At 39.0% G+C, this 19848-nt stretch overlaps 1 protein-coding gene across 8 annotated transcripts in view; it reads right to left on the bottom strand.

The window, feature by feature from the left end:
* Positions 1–4622: 4622 nt before the first annotated feature.
* Positions 4623–19848, bottom strand: part of LOC110067065 (dopamine receptor D5-like) — a 72316-nt gene continuing 57090 nt past the window's right edge. For all 8 annotated transcript variants that reach the window (XM_089285901.1, XM_020774349.2, XM_089285900.1 and 5 more), the window contains one exon: positions 4623–7921. In XM_089285901.1, the coding sequence (XP_089142027.1) occupies positions 6478–7602 (1125 nt within the window). In that variant the 5' untranslated portion in view covers positions 7603–7921 and the 3' untranslated portion in view covers positions 4623–6477. The remainder of the gene's footprint in view (positions 7922–19848) is intronic.

Below are 19848 nucleotides of genomic sequence, written 5' to 3'. Positions count from 1 at the left end.
CTGTAGCCTGCGAAAAACGCCAAAAGGGAGCGAAGGAAGCCCTCCCACTCTCTCCCTCCCATCTCCCCTGTTTTGCGCCTGCTACGCAGACTAGCCCAACTCAAACTCTTTAGACTCACCACTCGTTCCTTCATGGCAGCGGAGATTGCGTGACGAGCCCAAGTCTTTTAAAAGCCTATACCAGTGTGATTGGCAGGTAAATGCACAGTAAATCGCCGAGGTACACGAGTTTATAAATCTTCCAATCCTGTAGTTATTGTTAGTGATTCAGACTCAGGGGCGTAGCCAGGATTTTTCAAAGGGGGGGTCCACACTGTGTGAAAGTGTGGGTACTCGCTAGATTGTCATGTCGTTTTCGCCACCTGTTGTAGGTTGTTAACTTTAAAAAGGATTACAAAGGGGGGAGGGGGGGTCACGGACACCCCAGGAACCCCCCTAGCTACGCCCCTTAGACTTTCAAAAAATGACGAATGAACAACTACACCAATACAAAAGGGGCAACCTGTGGTACAGCTACATTATTTTGTCCCTTTAGAAGGTTATTCTTATCCTCGAGGGGAAAGATTGCCACTCGGAGAACCTGCTCGCAGGCTTTTTTACTTAAAACAAAGTGCTAGCTCTGGTTTCCTCCCAAGAGGGTTGCTGTCCGTCAACGCTTGGAAGTGACGTGTGGATTAATATAAATTGCAGGAAAGGACTTCAGTAGATTTAGGACTTCCAACATAAGCAGGAAATGGTCATCTTTGTACCAGGCTGATCGCTGGCTATTATTTTCAGGGTCTTTCAGGCAAATTTCCCTCAAATCATCGCCAACAAGCTTCTGCAAAACTTTGACCTTCAATTGAGATCATCCGGGATCTAGTATTTGAGGGTCCACAATAGGGTTCTCAGATCCCGTTTTCCCGCCCATTTTTTCCTGTTAATCCCGCTGTCCCGCCCTTTTTTGCCTGGAAATCCCGATCCCGGCTACTTTTTAAAGACGTTTCTGCGTTAATTATTAATTTGTTAAATTAATAATTAATTTTATTAACAGAGAGACTTTTTAAGAATAGATATCGCGTAAAATATCACAAAAGGATTCAAAGGGTAGCAGATGAGTAAGCACAAAATTAATGATTATAACGTTTCTTTCTGTAAACTGTTTACCGTTTTGTTTTCTTTTGTCCACGTATCATTGAAAGAAAAAGATTTTTCATTCCCATATGCAAGACATGGCCAGTAAACACACCTGATAGTTTTTTAAAAAGCTTTCAGCGGCTTCACCTTCCTTGAAGTCTGGGCTCAGAACATTTCTTTCCGAATGAAGGCATTCCCGCTCGCACATCCTTTTCGTAATATATGGCCACGCAATATGTATAATGTCTCATACTTCTTTCGGTAAATCATTGTCACCGCCATCTAATGTGGCCATCCTGACCAAAACAAGACAAGCGCTCTAGAAAAGGTCGAAAGACTAGGAAAACTAGAAAGGATCGGGAGGGGGGAGGGGGGGGGGGGGGACGGGGTCAAGATTACATTCGCAAGCGTCGAAGATGTGGGAAATGGACAGATGTCATTCATGTCAGAGGATCGCAATAGGACTCAAAGACCTCATACAGTCAGTCTCGTGCTACTAACGTAGTCAGACGATAATGGATACGTTTGACAGAACTTGACAGTGTACAGAGCCGTTGCTATACATTACTTGAAACCTGACACAGCTATACGCACAAAAGGTTCATTTCTGCCCAACTTGCGGCTTTTGCGCTGGTCAATTTATGAGGTCACGTAAGAATTGAAATCCCGTATCCCGCTCTGTTCCCCTTGTGAATCCCGCATCCCAAGCCCATAAAAACACTAAATCCCACTCCCGCTCGTAATTGTAATTCCCGCTTCCCGCCCCCGTTTTCAGCTCAAATCCCGAATATCACGGCGAAAAAAAGCCAAATCCCGCATCCCGCCAAACCTGTTGGGGACCCTCGTATTTCTTCGCGCGGGCCCTGGGTGAAGTAGGTGTTACCTTGACGACCACTTTTGTTTAGTACTCCCCTGGCCGTCAAAATCCTTGGCATTGTTTTTTCCCTTCCTTTTTTCTTCCGCTCACTTCATTTCTTTCCTCTTCATTCGCTAATTACTGGACCTCAGTTTGAGGTAACCGCAACAGAAGTAGCGAGACGTCTGTAAAAGTTTGGCGGGAAAAATCCAGAACGGTGATCAGAGCGGCCAGCGGGCCGGCGATCAAAGCGAACAAGACTGAGAGAAAGCTAAACCAGGTAAGCGGCAACAGTCTTTTTCTGTAGCCTGTAGGTTTATAAGCTTATATGTTTGGTTCGATAAGGAACATTTGCTTTTGCTCAATTAAAGGAGGAAATTGGGAAATTAGGTTTGCTTTGGACAATCTGTGGTTTGGCGATGAACTCGTATCTGCCCAAGACATACAGTACTTCGGTGTTGTTTAATTTTAATTTTCATATGGAGTTTTCTCAAGCGTCGTAACATTTCCTGAAATCCTTGCTGGAGAAGTAGAAGAAGGATGAAATTTTCATGCCATATGCGAATCAAACGTTGACAACGTTGTGTTGTGAGCTCTTGTCGAAATTTTAACTACTTATGATCTGTCAAGTTTGGCATGATGAAAGATCAGTAACACAATGAGATGTGCCTGCTACGCGTTTTTAATTTAATTCTTTTTGTTTGGATGGGAAAGAGATAGATGTGAGATAGTATTTTAAAGTTGAAAACATGGCAGGCCATCTGCTAAGCCAAACGATGTTGAGTCGAACCATTTTGGTCGGGAAATGGGTTTCAGACATTGCCTATATATGTTTTGAACTGAAACGGAAGGAATTTTTTTTTACGCAGTGGCTATTCGTACGGCACCCGTACGGCAACTTGTATTTCCTATTCGTACGGGAGTCAGAAGATTTCATTGAATTTCTCTGTAATTGCTGATTCTTTCTTATCCAAATTATTATATTTACCTTTAGAAAAAATAAGCGATTCCAAAGAGTGCCGTTTCTTTGAGCCAGATTAATTTGCGTACTCTCTGCATACTAAGCGAACGACCCACTCGCGACACTCCAAATTTTTTCCGAGCTAGTTAGTACTCACACACATGTCACGCTACCTCTGGTTCACAGATTTACTTGCTACAAAGTACACTGTAGGTTGAAAAAGTGCGAACTGAATTCCTTTTAGCCTTTTAAAAACTTAGAATACATTGACTTGGATCGGGTGGTAAGTGACAACATGGAACTTCTCTGAATTTGGACTCTTGTTGGTAGTCCCGTACGAATTATTCGCATTTTTGCTATTAGCTGCTATTCATACGGGAATTTTTCCTGCTTCCATGGCAGACGCAGTTTCAGTCAGCGTTAGATAGTTCTTTTCGTATTTAGTCCGGCTACTCACGGGTAGTTTACCGAAGGATGGATGTTTCGAACGTTTTCTCCTTTCAAATCAGGTGAGGAATACATGCACACTGAATCTTGTAACGCAAACTGTTTCACGAAAATACGGCTGGACAGGTGTTGTCTGAGGAAAGTGTTCAACTATGACATTCAAAAACAGGTTAGCGATTCTTAAATTTAATGGTAACTTTTAGTTATACTCGAGGAATCCGGTATGAATAGCAGATACCAGTCGCTGTACGGTCCCTTCTTACCGCGTGACATGCGTGTGAGTATTAACTAGTTCGGAAAAAATTTTAAGGGTCGTTCGCTTAGTATGCAAAGAGTACACAAATTAATCTGGCCCGAAGAAACGGCACTCATTGGAATCGCTTATTTTTCCTAAAGGTGAATATAATAATTTGGATAAGGAAGAATCAGCAATTACAGAGAAATTCAATGAAATCGTGTGACTCCCGTACGAATAGGGAATACAAGTCGCCGTACGGGTGCCGTACGAATAGCCACTGCGTTTTTTTTACAATCACGGGCCGATAATTTACCGGGTCTTTCGTGAAACGGGGCTCTGGTCTGCGGGGTGAAGTGGGAACTAACATTTGCTAGGTTTAACCAAAGTTTCTTTCTGTTTACCATCACTGTTGCTTTTTTTATAATTATCTTAAATGTACCCTTCTATATATTATGCCTTTAAATATTTATACGGTCCCCGGAATATCTGTACCCACCCTGCGGGAGGTCATTGGAAATTCCAAGTGGAATTTGAAAAGTTAAAACTGTTTTAAATGTCAAGGAATTCCCAAGGTTTTTATGGGTGGGGTTCCTATGATGGCATGGTGGCCTCATGGTTAGTGCACTTGACTCTAGATTGAATGGTGTGGGTTCGAGCCCTGGCTGGGGACATTGTGTTGTGTTCTTGGGCAAGACACCTTACTGTTACAGTGCCTCTCTCCATCCAGGTGCACAAATGGGTACTGGCAAATTTAATATTGCGATGGACTAGCATCCCATCCAGGGGGGAGTAAAAAAACTCCTAGTCGCTTCATGATATGGAAACCGATGGCCTGATTGGCCACTTGGCTTGTATGCAAATTTAAACTTTATCTTATGGGTGGGGTTTGGGGTGGGAGATACCATAACCATATTTCGTAGTCATTTTTAAGAGACAGGCTATTCTATGAAACGTCTGACTTGACCAATTAAAACAGAGGCACAAAAAGGAAAACAGCCAAAGGATTTAACAACAAAATATATTCCTTCATCTTTGTACAGAACTTCTATTTTTGGCAAAATTGTCATCAAGTTCATTCGAGAACACAACAGATTCAATTCTTTGTGTATGTCACAATACATGTAGCCAGAACGCTTTCATGAGTAATATTTCTACAGAATGTTTTTGAAAAATTTTGTACAAGCTAAGATTAATTGTATAAGTGCACAGCTGCATGATGTCAGGATTGTTAACCATGGAAGCCTTATTGAACTCAAGCCCTACCAAAGTACTGTTATCAATTTACAAGCCCTTGAACATTTTAAGGACCTCCACTGCATCTACATGTAGTTGAAAAAAATCTTATGTAATATTTTGATTTAGCACCCTACTTCCAATAAGTGCCCTCTTTCTAATAAGTGCTTCCCACCGAGTGTTGTTTTCTAAAATAGCACCCCTTTTCCAATTAGTGCCCAATTCCAATAAGCGACCCCATAGTGAAAGTGACATTCCAGACTGATAAGATGAAGGAATAAGGGATGGACCATTATTTTTTGAGGGGGAGAGGTTGGGAAATTTCTCCAAAAAATTTCCCGCAGCCGGAAAAAAAAATTGTGCGAGGGGAGCCATGGGACAAAAAGAATTGAGCAAGTGCTTTTTACTACTATTTTGATTTTTGATGTTTAAATAAAAATTATTGCACAAGCTATTGCCCACCAAAAAAAAAACATGTACAACCTTAAGGTGAGAAAAAAAAAACATTCATGGCCAGAAAATTGCCCAACCTCCCCAACCCTTCCCCCCTCAAAAAACAAAAAATAATAATTGTCCATCCCTTATGAGGTTTGCTTTTTCATGTGAATGTAATATATCAGGGTTATTGACCAAGTGTGAGGTCAAGATGGCTGGATATTGGCCAAGTTCTTTTTTTGTGTGTTTATGGACTGAGACGGAGTCAAGGTCCATAAACACGCAAAAAAGAACGAGGCCAATATCCAGCCATCTTGACTAGACAAGCTCAGTCAATAAAGGATTATTATATGGCTTTCGAGGAAATTTTTCTTGTGAAACACGCCGGGTAGTCCTGAGCGGGCAAGATAGTTCCATCTTGCCTGCCCGGGCAGCCAATCACAGTGCAGGATTTGATTCATCTTGCCCACCCACAGAGCTAGCTATATAATAATGAACATAATTGTCTATCAGGGCGTCCATTGTTACAGTTCTTGAGTTAAGTACTGAATGTTGAGGAAGAAATAAGTCTCTGTCCTTAATGAGCTACTCCTCTTCAATAAGCACCCACCCTTGGGCTACCTAAAGTAAATTACCACCCCGTGTGCTAAATCAATTTATTACGTTAATAAATTTTGTGTTATTGTGTTACAAAGGCATTGTAACACAATCACCATTTTTTCGTAGTCAATCAATAACGCATACCCGTTGCAATGTAAGTATTATGGGTAATCCCATGTTAAAGTAATCTCTGCACACTCTCCATTCAACCAAAAATTCCGAAAATTTCGAAATGGGGGGAAATTGTACGGAAATTTTCTGGTTAAGTTTCTAGGAACAGAAATTCCCGGTAAGAAATTACCAAAAATTTTGGTATACCTCGCGAGGTTGTCCTCTTTTCCGGAAATTCTGGAAAATCTTGTGTCATTTGTCACTGGAAATTTCCGTTAAGTCAAACCAGAATTTTTTGTCGAATGGAAAATGCTGATTGTGTAACCGTTTGAGGTGTTGCGTTACACGTCTAGTAATTCCTGTATAACTGTTCCTTGTATTGCGTTACCCTTGACTGAAAAATTGTTGGTACATGCGTGACCGTTCGCGTTGGTGCGTTACACTTCAAGCAATTACTGCGTGACCGTCCGTGGTGCCACTTCACACTTGCGTAATTGTGGTGTCCCCATTGAGGAAAGCCTTCTCATCGTCGGGAGAGTTGTGATTCTTGTCGTCGTTTCCGACCGCTTGAGGGCTGTTGCGTCGAGCGAAAGTCATTTGAAAAAAGCTCGTTACTGAACTTCGTCTTCTTTTTTTAAGGCTGTCCTGGTTTTGTCCATCACAAGAAGACCACATGATCTTTCTAAACGAGCGCCGAAATTCGGCGTTAAAGTACGCGTAAATCACGGGATTGCAAGCACTGTTAAGGTTTGGTAAAATCAAGAAAAACAGGTAAATGAACGCCATGGCAACGTCTTTCGGAAGGTGCATCAGGTAAGACGGATCGTATTGAGAAATTGTGAACATAATGAAAAACGGCGCCCAGCAGACGGTGAACGTACCGAGCACCACAGCTAACGTCTTGGTGGCTTTGAAGTCCCGTACTACGCTCTTCTGCTTCCGCCTGTCTTCTTTAGTGCTAGTGCTGACAATCAAGTGTTTCATTTTGTTGAACTGTATTAATGCGGTGCGGAAGATCAGGGAGTAACTAGCGATGACCACAACAAGCGGCGACAGGAAAGCCACTATGTTAGCTACCGTGTAGAACACTTTGTTGTCGTTGCGGCAAAGGCCGTGGTCATGGTCGATGACCACTCCTTTTGCCCCGGGCCACTTAATGATCGCGAATGTAGCCAAAGTGACTGCGTACACCCACACTCCACATATAGCCAGCAGAGAACGTTTCTTGGTCATGTTTCTATGGTAACAGAACGGCTTGGTTATTTTCATGTATCTGTCCACGGATATCACCGCTAGATTTGCCATAGAGGCGGCAGCGCACACCATGTCCATCCAGATCCAGGCTGAACACACCGCAACGCTCGTCATCGGCGTCACATTCGACGCAATTCGGAATGGTAGGCCAGCGAGCCCGTAAAACAAGTCGCTGACCGCCAGTGACGCAATGAACCAGTTGGTGGGACTGCGCAGGCGCACGTCGACATAGATGGCTACACAAACCAGTGTGTTTCCCGCTACTGTAAAAACGATCAAAATGACGTAATAGGCCAGAAAAAGTTGTTTCTCCAAGTCTATGGTAAAATTGTGCTCAGTTGTGTTATTCATATTTCACCGGCCCAATTTTTACGAAAGGAAGAGGAGGTTGCTTGGCTGTTATTAATGGCCTGACACTTTCCTTGCTAAGGGATTTTTCTCGGAAGTCAGCGTGCTGTTGCTGTTTGTGTAATCAACTAATGCCCAAGTTCAGTTTGCTTTTTCTTTGTCTTGTTGAGTTTTCTTGTCAAATGACTGATTGATTCACGGTTATTAGACTCCCAAAAACACCGTAACTTTGGTCAAGACGCCGCCCTGTGTACCTTGTGAGGATGGTAAGCTTTGGAGCAACCCAAATATTATTGATCCTTGATTCTCACTCTCTGGTTGCCTGCGAGGAAAACAAAAAAATTACGTTTATATTTATAAACAAAATATCTCGATTCACTCGCAAAATGCGAGATTTACGTCCGTGTTCGATGCATGGTCAGAGGATGGTCGGTTTTTCTAGATTTCTGCGTGTTACAGGTTTTCCTGACACAAATCTCAAAGAAGTGATGATAAGATAATAATTTCCTTATTGCAAGGATATGGATAGGAGACTAAAATGTCAGGTGTCATTTCAAATCCGTTTTGTCATCTATCCGTTTTCCGTCACACAGCTTTAGTGATTACCAAGATTTAGGTTGGTTTGCGAGTGAGATACTGGCCCATTTGTCAGTTTGGCAGTTAAAAGTCAGTTGCAAAGCTCGTCCTTGTCCTTGCTACTGGAAGGATAGCAACACGCTTGTTTAGTTTGCGCCAAAAAAAATGAAACCGATTCTCTGGACGAAAATGTAATCTTTCGATTCAGCAAAGGAGCAAGTAAACAAAAAAATTGAATTTTGATTTATTATGTGAACACCAATGAAATACCAGGTGCTCTTTCCCGCAAAACATGATATTTTCACACGTTAAAATGACATGTTATCTTCACATGTGAAAAGATCACCGTTGCTATGGTCATACAATAAATCGCGCAGTTTCGCAGCGAAAGTCAAATTGTTTGGCATTTCATTGGTGTTAATGTAATTAATAGAACATTACATGGCCGCTTGGAAATACGAAATTATCTCTCGTGTTTAAAAATATTTCACTCGTGAACTGAATATTTTTCAACAATCGAAGAGAAATTTCGTATCTCCAAGCGGCCTTGAAATATCCTCTGTGTATACAATGTAGAATAAATTGACAAAACCTTTACTTCGATGGCTTTATTCGACTATCAACCCCTGCCTTAAAATCCCTTTATATTTTGTCGCACGCAGTCGGGATCGCATCGACAACAGGATTGCTCATGATTTGTTGTTATCGAGAACACCAGTTTGTGACAAAAAATGTTAACTTTGGTGCCAACCTTTAATATTTTAAATAGAAAGTGAGAGAAGATTATTTCTGAATTGTGGAAAACTGCAAAACAAGACTGCATTTGATTGGCTCGTTTTGAGTCAGTTAAATTGTTTACAGCAGGACCTTACACAATATACGTTTGGGAAGTTGGATTTGCCAATTTATATTTTTTCCGAAAGAAAAATATAATCTTGTTGTGAGCGTATTTTCAGATTTACGCGGTGTTTGACCTTCAGTCCTCAACCCTGACTTGTGAAACCCGTGACATTTTGTCAACCTTGCGTTCACAATAATGCATGGTGTTTCTGTTTGAGTCCCCAGTAAATTTCTTTTACATCATACATCATATTGGTTTTCAGTGAACCAGTAATTTTCGTGTTAATCTCGTTTAATTATTAAATAAAAGGGAAACGTAATTTCCTCTGGGTGCACCTTGGACGGTTCCTTTTTCAATAAATATTGCAAAAAGTTATTTTGAGTCATTACAAATCGGATATTTCTGTTTAAATACTTCTAAATATGGCTGACGTAACATAAACGTTTCTAAGGTTATAAGCGGATTAACATGTTTTTCAGCACGAGCCGGTTAAGCCAAAAATAGGAACAGTGCCCGCGTTTTTCATCAAGTAAACAGACGTTTCGTTTGAAAAAGTCTAATTCTACTGAATTCTAAAAGTAGTTAAGAATTATAGTGAAAAAAGGAAAAGGTCCATTGAATTGGTGTGAAATGCAGAGAGTGTTGCTAAGAGACCCAAAAGCCAATCAAGTTGCAACTTCTTGGTCAGCTTTGAAGGTTGATTATTCATCACTGGTTTCTTGACGCCCTTATCTTAACTTTTACTCTAATTTGGTGATAGACATTTGAATTTTCTCATATTTTACGTAGACGCCTGACCCTCCTTCGAAGGTGTTTTCTAATTTTGTTGGTTATCGATTAAAATTTAAGTCACTTTTGTTGCAGAAATCTGTCAGACCATCGTGATTGTTTCATTGAGTCTTTCGCAGCAGTTACAGTAAATAGACGGCGCGTTTCCGCTGATACAAAAGGTTTTCTGACTTTTCTAACCTTGCAAAAAATAGCCAAAGGTGTGAAAATCTGATCATTCCTGGTTCCTAGGAACAAATCTTGCCGTATTTACCTTGTGGAATATTTTATCAGCCTCGCCAATCTTCCCAACCGCAGAATTTAGCCAAGGCTTTGAACTTTTTGAAAAATGATCATGTCAGCGCACAAAGGCGTAACAGAACGAATCTTAAAATATTTACCTTGTGGAATAGTTTACCAGTCTTGCTTATCTTCGTAACTGCGGCCCCGAATCTTCGCCGTCGGCGAAGAGTTATTTTTTCATAACACTAAAAAGATATTGGACGTGACTCTGAGTGCGACCCTGATGTGACTCTTTCAGCTGATAAGTATCTTTTGATTCATGTATCAGAATAAATGTATAAGTGTTCTCATTGTTTCTTCCGACTGACAGTTACATTAGCCAACTCATCAGCCTGCGGCTTAGCTTTATACAAAAGAATCCCATTCAAGAGATTTGCGTAGTTTAATGGCCGTGAAAGGATTTCCTGTTAGGTTGATATGATTTCTCCTTCTCATTTTGTCAAATCATACTTAGCGACCACGGCGGCGCTGCAAACGAAGTTAAATTACTCCAAGGATAATAAAGAAAACCACAGCAAAGCGAATGAGTCCTTATAATTTATGTTAGGGATGGCAAAAGGATATGAATCAATGAGCGGACTGCTTTGTCGGTCCTTACCGGATAACATTTTTAATTTCGCGTCGATAACATGGTTTTGTGCAAGCTTTGAAATTATAATATTCAATATGATTTAGAATAAAGACATCAACTGATAACCTAATGCATTTTTAGAATTCTCATTTTGCGGATTTTCAAGGAGTAAGTACCGTTAGAACGGACTTGTCGTACCTAAGCTGCTAAATCGTTCCTAATGCACTTTTAGAATTCTTATTTTTCGGGTTTTCAAGGATTAATGCCATTAGAAGACGCCTTTTCGTAGCTAAGCTGCTAAATCGTTGATAGCTCAAGAAGATTAGCTGCAGATTTTGTAGTGTTTCGATAATTTCCTTGTTTCTTTTCATCAAGGAACATAAAAAGAGACCTCGTTATAAATATAATGCAGCTGAGGGAAGCCCAGTGAATGCAATAAATACTGAATGGTAAACTATTCGTTCTTTTTGAACGTACTCTTAAGAAGTTCCAACTTTATATACAAGATTGAAAAACTGACAGATTAAGAAAAAAGTAACAAAAGTTTCCACTTATTGAAAGCGAAGCTTGCAGTAAATGATGTATAGGGAGCTTTGAGAAAACCAAGACTGTATTCTGAACCTTACACCAGTCACCAAACAAAAGGTCATTTGAGCAGAACAAGAGCTATGCACGTGCGTTATAAACTTTGGAACATTTCTTGGCCATCCTCCGCGAATCAAAGAAGTGAAATGACCATTAACTACTTCGAATAATTTTTCGTATTTCCGTTTAGAAAATTGGACGCCTTTATTACTTGAGCTTGCGCAAGTTTTAAGACCGATACACGTACTGAACAGATCCATCTAGCTACGGAATTCCATGGTGTAGTCTGAGTTTATGATTTGCTATGGTCGTCCTTGGCGTCGCCGTCTCGCACAGCTCACGTGCTTAAGTTATTTTAACTACAAAGTGTGTTTACAGCATGAATACAGTCGTTATATCTAATTTGTTATTGCATCAAATGTCGTTTGGGCACTGCCTACACACGACCATAAAAACACTGCTGTTTTTTGTTACAATTTTGCATAAGTTTACAGCGTTTATTTGTTTGCCCCTTGTCTCAATAGTGACACTTTCTTTCTTTTTTTTTTTTTTGCTCTTTGATCTCCACTTCTTTCCGTGGGCGTGTATGCTTTTAAGCATGTTCCGGAAAGGTATCATTTGAAAATAAAAACGGATAAAATCAAGAAGGCTGGTTATTAATGTTGATTTTTAGAGATTTCCTTGTATAATAAACCTGCAGGGATTGTGTCAATTTCAGCGAAACCTTCGTTGTCCTAGAGAGAAAATGTTTTCTTGCGAGTCATTTTTAAGTCATCCTTAGGAAGTGACAAGGATTGACGTGAAATGAAAAACACAATCCAAATTACACTACAAAACTCTTTTCAAAGGAATGAATAATTTTCCGTTTGGGCATTTCGAAGAAAAACTTTTCAGCGTATTTCTTACCAGCATTTGAGTTCTCTGTTCAGGCATTCTTGCCTCACTGAACAAGGAAAGTATCGCCGTGGGGTCTAGTTTCTTTTTACGTGAAAACTGAAAACCACTTTGATATCCGAACAATATCCTGTACACTACGTAACCAGCAGACGCCCCCACCCCGCGTCCGGTTTAAAACGGATTTACGTTGAAAGAAAAAAAACAACAACAACAACAAGAAAAAAAATCTATGTGCCCTCTGCCCTTTACCCCTTTTGCACCATTACTGGCAAGAAAACCTTCCTGAGAAAATAAATATATTGCCTTCTTGACTCACAATTTCATGCCCATTAGCTTTATGCAAAAATTTCCCCATACTGAAGGTTTAAAACTACTAAAAAAAAATGATAGCTTCAAAAACGTGATTGTACAACCGATCACTTTACTTTTAAACATTCATTTAGTCTCTTTCCTTTTCAAATGAATCCACATTCTTGTCAGCGAATTTCTTCTATTATTTTCTTGAGTGGTTTTCTTTTCTTTGTAGATGAAAGCGTCAGTGAATTCCAGGCGGGCAATATCACATCAATAACACACTCTCGCCGGGAACCAGTAAGTCGATACGACATTTGTCATTAGGCTAAAACAACTATGTGTTTTGTTTTCATCGTTCCCGGTGAATCATAACTAGCACCTTGTCCTGGCTATATTCTAAGTGAAAACCACAGCATTCCTCACAGATTTCAATGTACAAATTCTCCTTATCGACTTCCACATATTTCCTCTACTAGAGCTGAGAGAGTATATTCACGCATCGAGACAATTTCTCATTGGTGAACCGTTCTTTTGATCTCATAACTTAGACACCAAATTGTGGTTTTCAAGGAGAGTCCCGAACTTCTAACTGAACTTTGATTTATTTGTTCACTTAAATATCGCAAGAGTAATTTTCCTGTGCAATGTTCACTCCGGCTTCTTTACGCGAAATTAATTTATTCTCAGCCAAATAAAACGCCCCAGGGTCATTCCTTAATCCAGGGTGATTAATCCTTAACTATTCATTATCTCTTTGTAATAAATTCACAAGGGAAATTTAAGAAAATGAATGAATTGATCAATAAAACGCATTACTGAATACCAAATTTTTCCAGCAAGAACGAAACAAAATGTATAAAGCAGCTTCGAGGGTATGGATGTCGATTTTGGATTCTTATGTGGTGTGAACTTCAGAATTTGCCCTGTTATGTTGATTTGAGACCTTAACGATATTGGCTCAGCTGAGACCGGCGGAACATGCTGCATTCCTGACACTTTGATTTTATTGAACTCGACATCCAGGATTTGTGTTTGTTTTGAAGCAATTCGGTTTTAGGCCCCTTTTGTGAAGAAAATATTTTACCATTACTTTGCGTTCGACACATTGACGTAGAAATCTCTGCGGTTTGAGCATAGAAGAGGGACTGACTTATACGCAATTGTGTCGGCAACGGGTCTGATTATAGAGATATTATTCAACTGGGAACCTCGTTACATCTTCTACAATGCTATTGACAAAATGTAATCTTGCAAAATTCACATGAAAAATAACAAGTGTTTTAAGCACATGCTTTAAATTACTCGCTAAACGGTAGACGGTCAAAGAAGACTGCACTGAATTCGCGCGGAGTAGTAAAACAAGCAAGCTCAAAATCAGTGTACAAAAACTGAAACGTTCTGCAAATTAACCATTAAGCATTAAGCAACCGTTTTGAAACATAAGGCACAAAAGTTCTAAGAATCATTCTGCAAACTAAGAAAGAAATTAAGCAAATAGGTGTCACTAGAAAATCCGAAGCTATCACATGACTATGACTTGCCTTAGTTCCAGGTTCTTTGGAATCCAAGACAAATATCTTCTCTGTTGCATTTGCTGAAAAAGTTGCTAACCGAGAACCTTGGTTCCTCGATTGTGTGCTTGCTTACATTGCTAAGGGCGTTATGCACCGTAAACATCTACTATCTTCGTCCCGGCGGTACTAAGTAAAATATCATGTTGACACTGTCTCTGGACAGAATCCATGTGATTTGCATACTCTTGTTGTTTAATATCGGGGTAGATTTTAATGACTGCGTTGAACTGACACACGGTTCAATATAACTTTGCTATTGTTGCTCTTTGTCTAGAGATAAAAGTAACCGATCTCGGACGTTTACGTCAATAGGAAAACATCTGTTAGTTTGCTTGGGCAATATATAATATGAAGTACCGGTATTCTAGGCATTTTAGGTCGGAGTTGTTTTATTAGCTTTAAGCTTGGATATTGTAGATTGACGTAGCTTTTTTGGCAGGCATAGTACATAAGATTCACTTTAAGAACAATTCCCTTTCGCTTAAATTTCACTAAGCAAGGGTCAAGTTAAGTTATGTATTTGGTTGGAAATGATGTAAAAAAGAGCAATTACCGATTTTTATTGAAATAGTTTTCATTAATCTGTTAGAGAACTACAGTACTTTATGCATGGCCATCAGGTTCATACATGTAGCATTCTAAATAGAAACTTGGTGATCACTCAGACACAATTTAGTGTCGCAATAAATCAGGATAAAGATTATATTTTGACGAACATTCCTATAATATCTTAAAATTTAAAAATAGCCCCCAAACACCTTTTCTTTCCTTTTCCGAGTTGAAGCGTAAAGAACTGACTTGGCTTTGACTCCTCTCCGACACCAAGCACAGTATTGACATCCATTACTGAACTGATAGAATTTTTGAAAGAAAATCTATTAGGATTGCTAGTTAAAAAGCACTTAAAACCTGAATTGAACTCAACTTAAAAACGAGCACTATCACGGCAATTTTGCTGCTTTGTCTTTTTAGGTCCAAACGGTGCTAAAACCATGACTAAGAACCTTACCTCGTACAAGAAATGCACATCAAACACCAACGTTACGCATTAGATGATGTTACTCGAATTGATCACTGGAGAGCAAGGGATGATTACTTACTAGTTGCTGGAAATTTTTTCAAGGCAAGAGTGCGCGGTATGAAATAGTCTGCCGGACTTTTCCATTTTGAAATCAAAACCACGACTATGCCTGACCCCTGATAAGACTGCTTCCATAATGTCTGCACTGGTATAGTTATTGCAGCAACCCTTACCTAACCCATGGTACCACTCCTTCGATATTTTCTACGTTGGTTCAGTTATCGAAACAAAACTAGACAATTACTATTAGGTCTCCATTAATGTGGCTAAATGCAGCTGCATTATTATTATTATTACAATTATTATCTTCGTAAGTCATACTCAAGATGCTGCCCCTTCAATACAATACCTGTGACTGCAAGACCTCAGTCACGATATACAGATAGTGTTAAATCCTTTTGTGATGTACAAAACTACCTTTTGAAACCAGGGAGAATTCCAAATCATAGTTTACTGAGGTAGAAAAACAACTAAAGTAGGTTCTTGCTAAACCCCCGAAAACAAAGGTAGTTGGAGAGAGATTGCACGGGGTCACGAACCGGCGTCGAACGAAGAAAATGAACGTTAAATGTTAAATATAGGCCATTCCGTGACATGCACTGAAGTTGTTACACCCAAGGGGCGAAATATAATTAAATGATTAACGCAACTGAATATACAGCTCCTGATAACTAATTCATATGACTATGAAAAGTCTTATCTTTTTGCATAGTTTTCCATCCTTGTATAATCGAACTATTTGTCGAAGCACTAGACCATCAACCACAATCAAGTCTTCATGACCCTTCGCCCCGAATTAATAAATCTTCTTAATAATTGATTTATAAATACCTTTTTGTTGATCCCATCACAATTGATTTTTTTCACGAGTGCAAGCTACATGGTCATGCAAATTCTTTTAGATCATCTTTGGTCCTTTCATAATAACTATGGTCCTTTCAAGTGCATGAAGAACTGGAAAACGTCTTTGGAGAACTTATAGAAGAACGAAGATCGTAACGATTCCAGTATATAAAAACATAAATAGGGCAAAATTTTATGTTCTTCTCCCTCGAGTTTCACTAATAAAAAGATGGATAAAAAGTATTGAGACATTTTTGTGCAATTTAGACATAGGAACTTAGATTCTATGCTGAAGGAACTTTGTTGTCAGTCTCTTTTTTTTCAGGCGATAGTCACGCTATTTATACCATAGTGGTTATAAACATAATATCAAGCACTGTCTCTCGGTATCAGCGCACCTTCATATTTGACCTATGTTGTCGTGTGATATCAATTATGCAAATACGTTACTCACAAGAAAAACATCAACAAAACCTGTCGCCTTGGAGAATGAGTGCATTTGTGTCTTCAGTCATTAGAGGTAAAAAGGTGGTACGAAGAATCCTAAGAAGTTTTTCTAAAATCCAAAATTTGGACAAGAATTCTCGAAATATAGTCGGAACCATTTCATCAAAACAACTCTTCAAACTCATTTACCGTGACCAAAATTGTCGAGTCTCCTTTACGAGAAATGATTCAGCGATTTTCAACCGCCCACATTTAAGTGTTATTAACTTTCTTGAAGGATTGTTTTGAGGCTTGAATGACCCATTATTTTTGTCATGTCGAAGGAAAACCGCCAAGTGAATGCACTTATAAAGAAGTCCAACAAAACATCCTAATGAAAGCGCGTGGTACTCTTAAGCATAACCGATGAATATCACGATGCTTCGCTTGAATTGCACGTCAAGAAAGCTGCTTATTCCATTCATACGCCTAGTTCTTTCAGAAAAAAACTGAATTAAACTGCCTGAACACTCCATTTACTCAAAAGAATAAATAGCATTCAAAGATTTCTTGCAAAATCTACGTATCGTATTTTTTAAGGGAAGGTACAAACTAGAAAACGCGCCTTTCTGTGAATAGTCTTGTTTGTCACAATCTCGACTTTCCATAACTTTAATAACTTGTACATGTTGAATTCTTAATAACGATAAATAAATTTTCGTGGTGTTATTGATAATTTTAGTCATGGTTGAGTTCTAACACGAACACGATTTTACATAATAGCACAGACAAATTCCTGTTATCACTGGTGGCTCTTTGTTTCCATATGTTGTGTCGAGTTCCAGCCTTTTGTCCGAACAACTCCTACACGGAAGAGTTTCGAACGTATAAAATGACCCTACCGTAGGGAGCATTACTCAGCACAATTTGAAATGAACGAGGCGATTAGCGGTTGTTTTTAGATGACATATAACCCGGCTGCTACAGTTGGTATTGGTCCTTTTCCGCTTCGGTTCCTTCGCCGCTCTTAGCTACTTGTAACTCTCGAGACAACAGCCAAAAGTCGTGAAAGATGCCGACCTTTCATGGTATGAATTTCTTTTCGAAAGATACTTGAAAGAGACTTCACTTAAGTCACACTTTACAGGCACTCCATTGTAAACCTACACTTCTTGCAATGACCGCGGTTTACTTGGTTCCCAGAGACAAAACATTTGATGAATTCTATCCTTACTGATATTGCAGAGTCCTATTAGGCACCAGAGCAGCCGTCTCATTAGCAAAGTTCAACTTCTAATACCGATAACACCTGTGATGTCTTTCTTAGTGGGAGTTTTCTGTACATGCGAGAGTCTTCATTGACAAAAGCAAGCTTGCATGATACACGAATACATGCATATAGAAACAACAATACGAATTTACCATTTGACTCATTCAGCGAATTAGGAAGTGTTTCGATCGACGTTGAATGCGAAGGTTTCGAGTAATTTTATGATCATCGGGAAGAGAACAGTACAATTTGTATCAGTCTCTTTTGCTATAAAACATGCACCTTGAAATTTTAAACTACAGTACATTCAAAATCCCTATAGCTTAACTATAACATATATATGATCTTTCATATATTCACTATTATACTATAACGTATTTATAACCTATTCTACAACTTAGAATATATATGTACTCTTGAACTTCTTAGGAAACTTCATAATATTTGCATACTTAATCCAAAAAGCTCTGAAATCGCCAAGCAAATTAAAGGGTATTAAAGCCACCAAGGCGTATGACAGAAAACTCAGGAGGGTTTCTATTCTAGAAAGAGTGAATATTAAAACGTGGAATAATTTCGCTTGTTTATAAACACGATACGTTTAAGCAGATTTAATCGCGCCATCTTTAGAGGAGTTTTCATGCAGTCATTAATGTTTTTTTGGTGCAACGATGTAAATCGCGATTGTAGTCTACTATTGACTTTATTAACTAAAAGGGAGGTTAAAATATTAAATTTAAATACAACATGTTGCCACTTTGATGGATTGCTTCGCAATTAAAAAGCAATGACGAAAAATTAATTAGGATAACTATGTTATGCGTAAATGTTGGCTTGCGCGGCTCTTACTACAAATGTTTGAGACTCTTCGTTAATCAAGCCATATTCATTTCTCTGTTGTGAAGATGAGGGGAAATAGTGTGGCGACCAAGGATGTTTGAGTTCGTGATCTAAGTGTTCTTTGTATTTCTGTTACGATTTCATGAAGAACTGCATGTATAAAGATTTGTTTTTAATCTGATAACCATGCGGTTGGAAATAATGTCTAGGCTATCTTGCGATGAGCACTGCTAAAAGCTACGAATCAGCAGAACGTTTAGTTCAGTAAGTATATGCTGTTGTGCTGTTTAAGAAAGCGATATTTAAAGAAAATATCACTGAAACTTATGGACCGTCGTTTATAGGATCTTGTGAGTCAATAATGTACATATAGACCTGATGTCTTCACCCATTGATAATCGAAATTGTAAAATACACGATGTATATACGTCATAAAAAGATGCCAGATCTTCTATTATACTTTTTGTAGTTCTGTAAAGGATAAACGTGAAATAACCATTTTATTTGCAAATGAAATAAATTGCTTCGAGAGCTGTTTCTGCTGATAACAGTTAAGCCAAGGTTACAGAACAAGAGGCTTAGAAACTGTTAATATGTTGTCATCTAAATTATTTGTTCATGGCCTTAGCATTGGGGGGCCTTGAAAATTCGATATTTTTATTAAGTCGCCGTGATAAAGTTATTAGCTTTCCTAAACCTTTCTGTAAGTAAAGCGTGTTTAATTGGAAATAGGAAAACCAATTTAGAGAAAATTAACTTAATTAAACTAAAGATGAGTGAAAACAGGTTAGCAAAACCTTGCAACACTTTTCATCTGTGTTTTACCAAACAACTTCAAATTATGTATCCACTGATGTTAATAATAAAGAGTTACTATAAGCGAACCGCTGTCGGAATGAGGTATAGCTAAAGTTGACCTTGGCGTTTTCAATTTTCTATGTTTGATTTGCCCCTTTCGTTTTGTGAACGAAATTGCGTATTTAAGACCGCAAAGACAGTGAAAATTTGAATCGATTTTAAATAGCTGTAGTGTTGTCCGGCTTTTGTGGTAGACAATGAAATAACCTGGTTATTGACCGGTATATATCGATGGATGCCCGTACAATCAAGCGCCGGAACATGTACAAAGCAATGCTCTCGTGGTCAATACGTAATGAATAATTGAATTTTCGCAAGCGTGATTCAATTTGAGGACTGAGGAAACACCAAATTATGATACATACGTTTGGAATTTCGGCCTCTTTCGATGGCGCTGTTATAGTTGGTCGACGGCCGGAAAGTTTGTCCGACTCCAAAACAAACAAAACAGTCCAAGTGGAGCAGTCATTTAAGGAATCCCTATATATGGTAAACGACCTCGTTGAAATTGCTTTTCATCGA

Source organism: Orbicella faveolata, unplaced genomic scaffold (assembly GCF_042242905.1).
Source record: "Orbicella faveolata isolate gen_17 unplaced genomic scaffold, um_ofav_v1 contig_13, whole genome shotgun sequence".
Lineage (NCBI taxonomy): Eukaryota > Metazoa > Cnidaria > Anthozoa > Scleractinia > Merulinidae > Orbicella > Orbicella faveolata.
The sequence above is the reverse complement of the archived record's forward strand: the minus strand, read 5'-3'. Positions and strand labels throughout refer to the sequence as shown.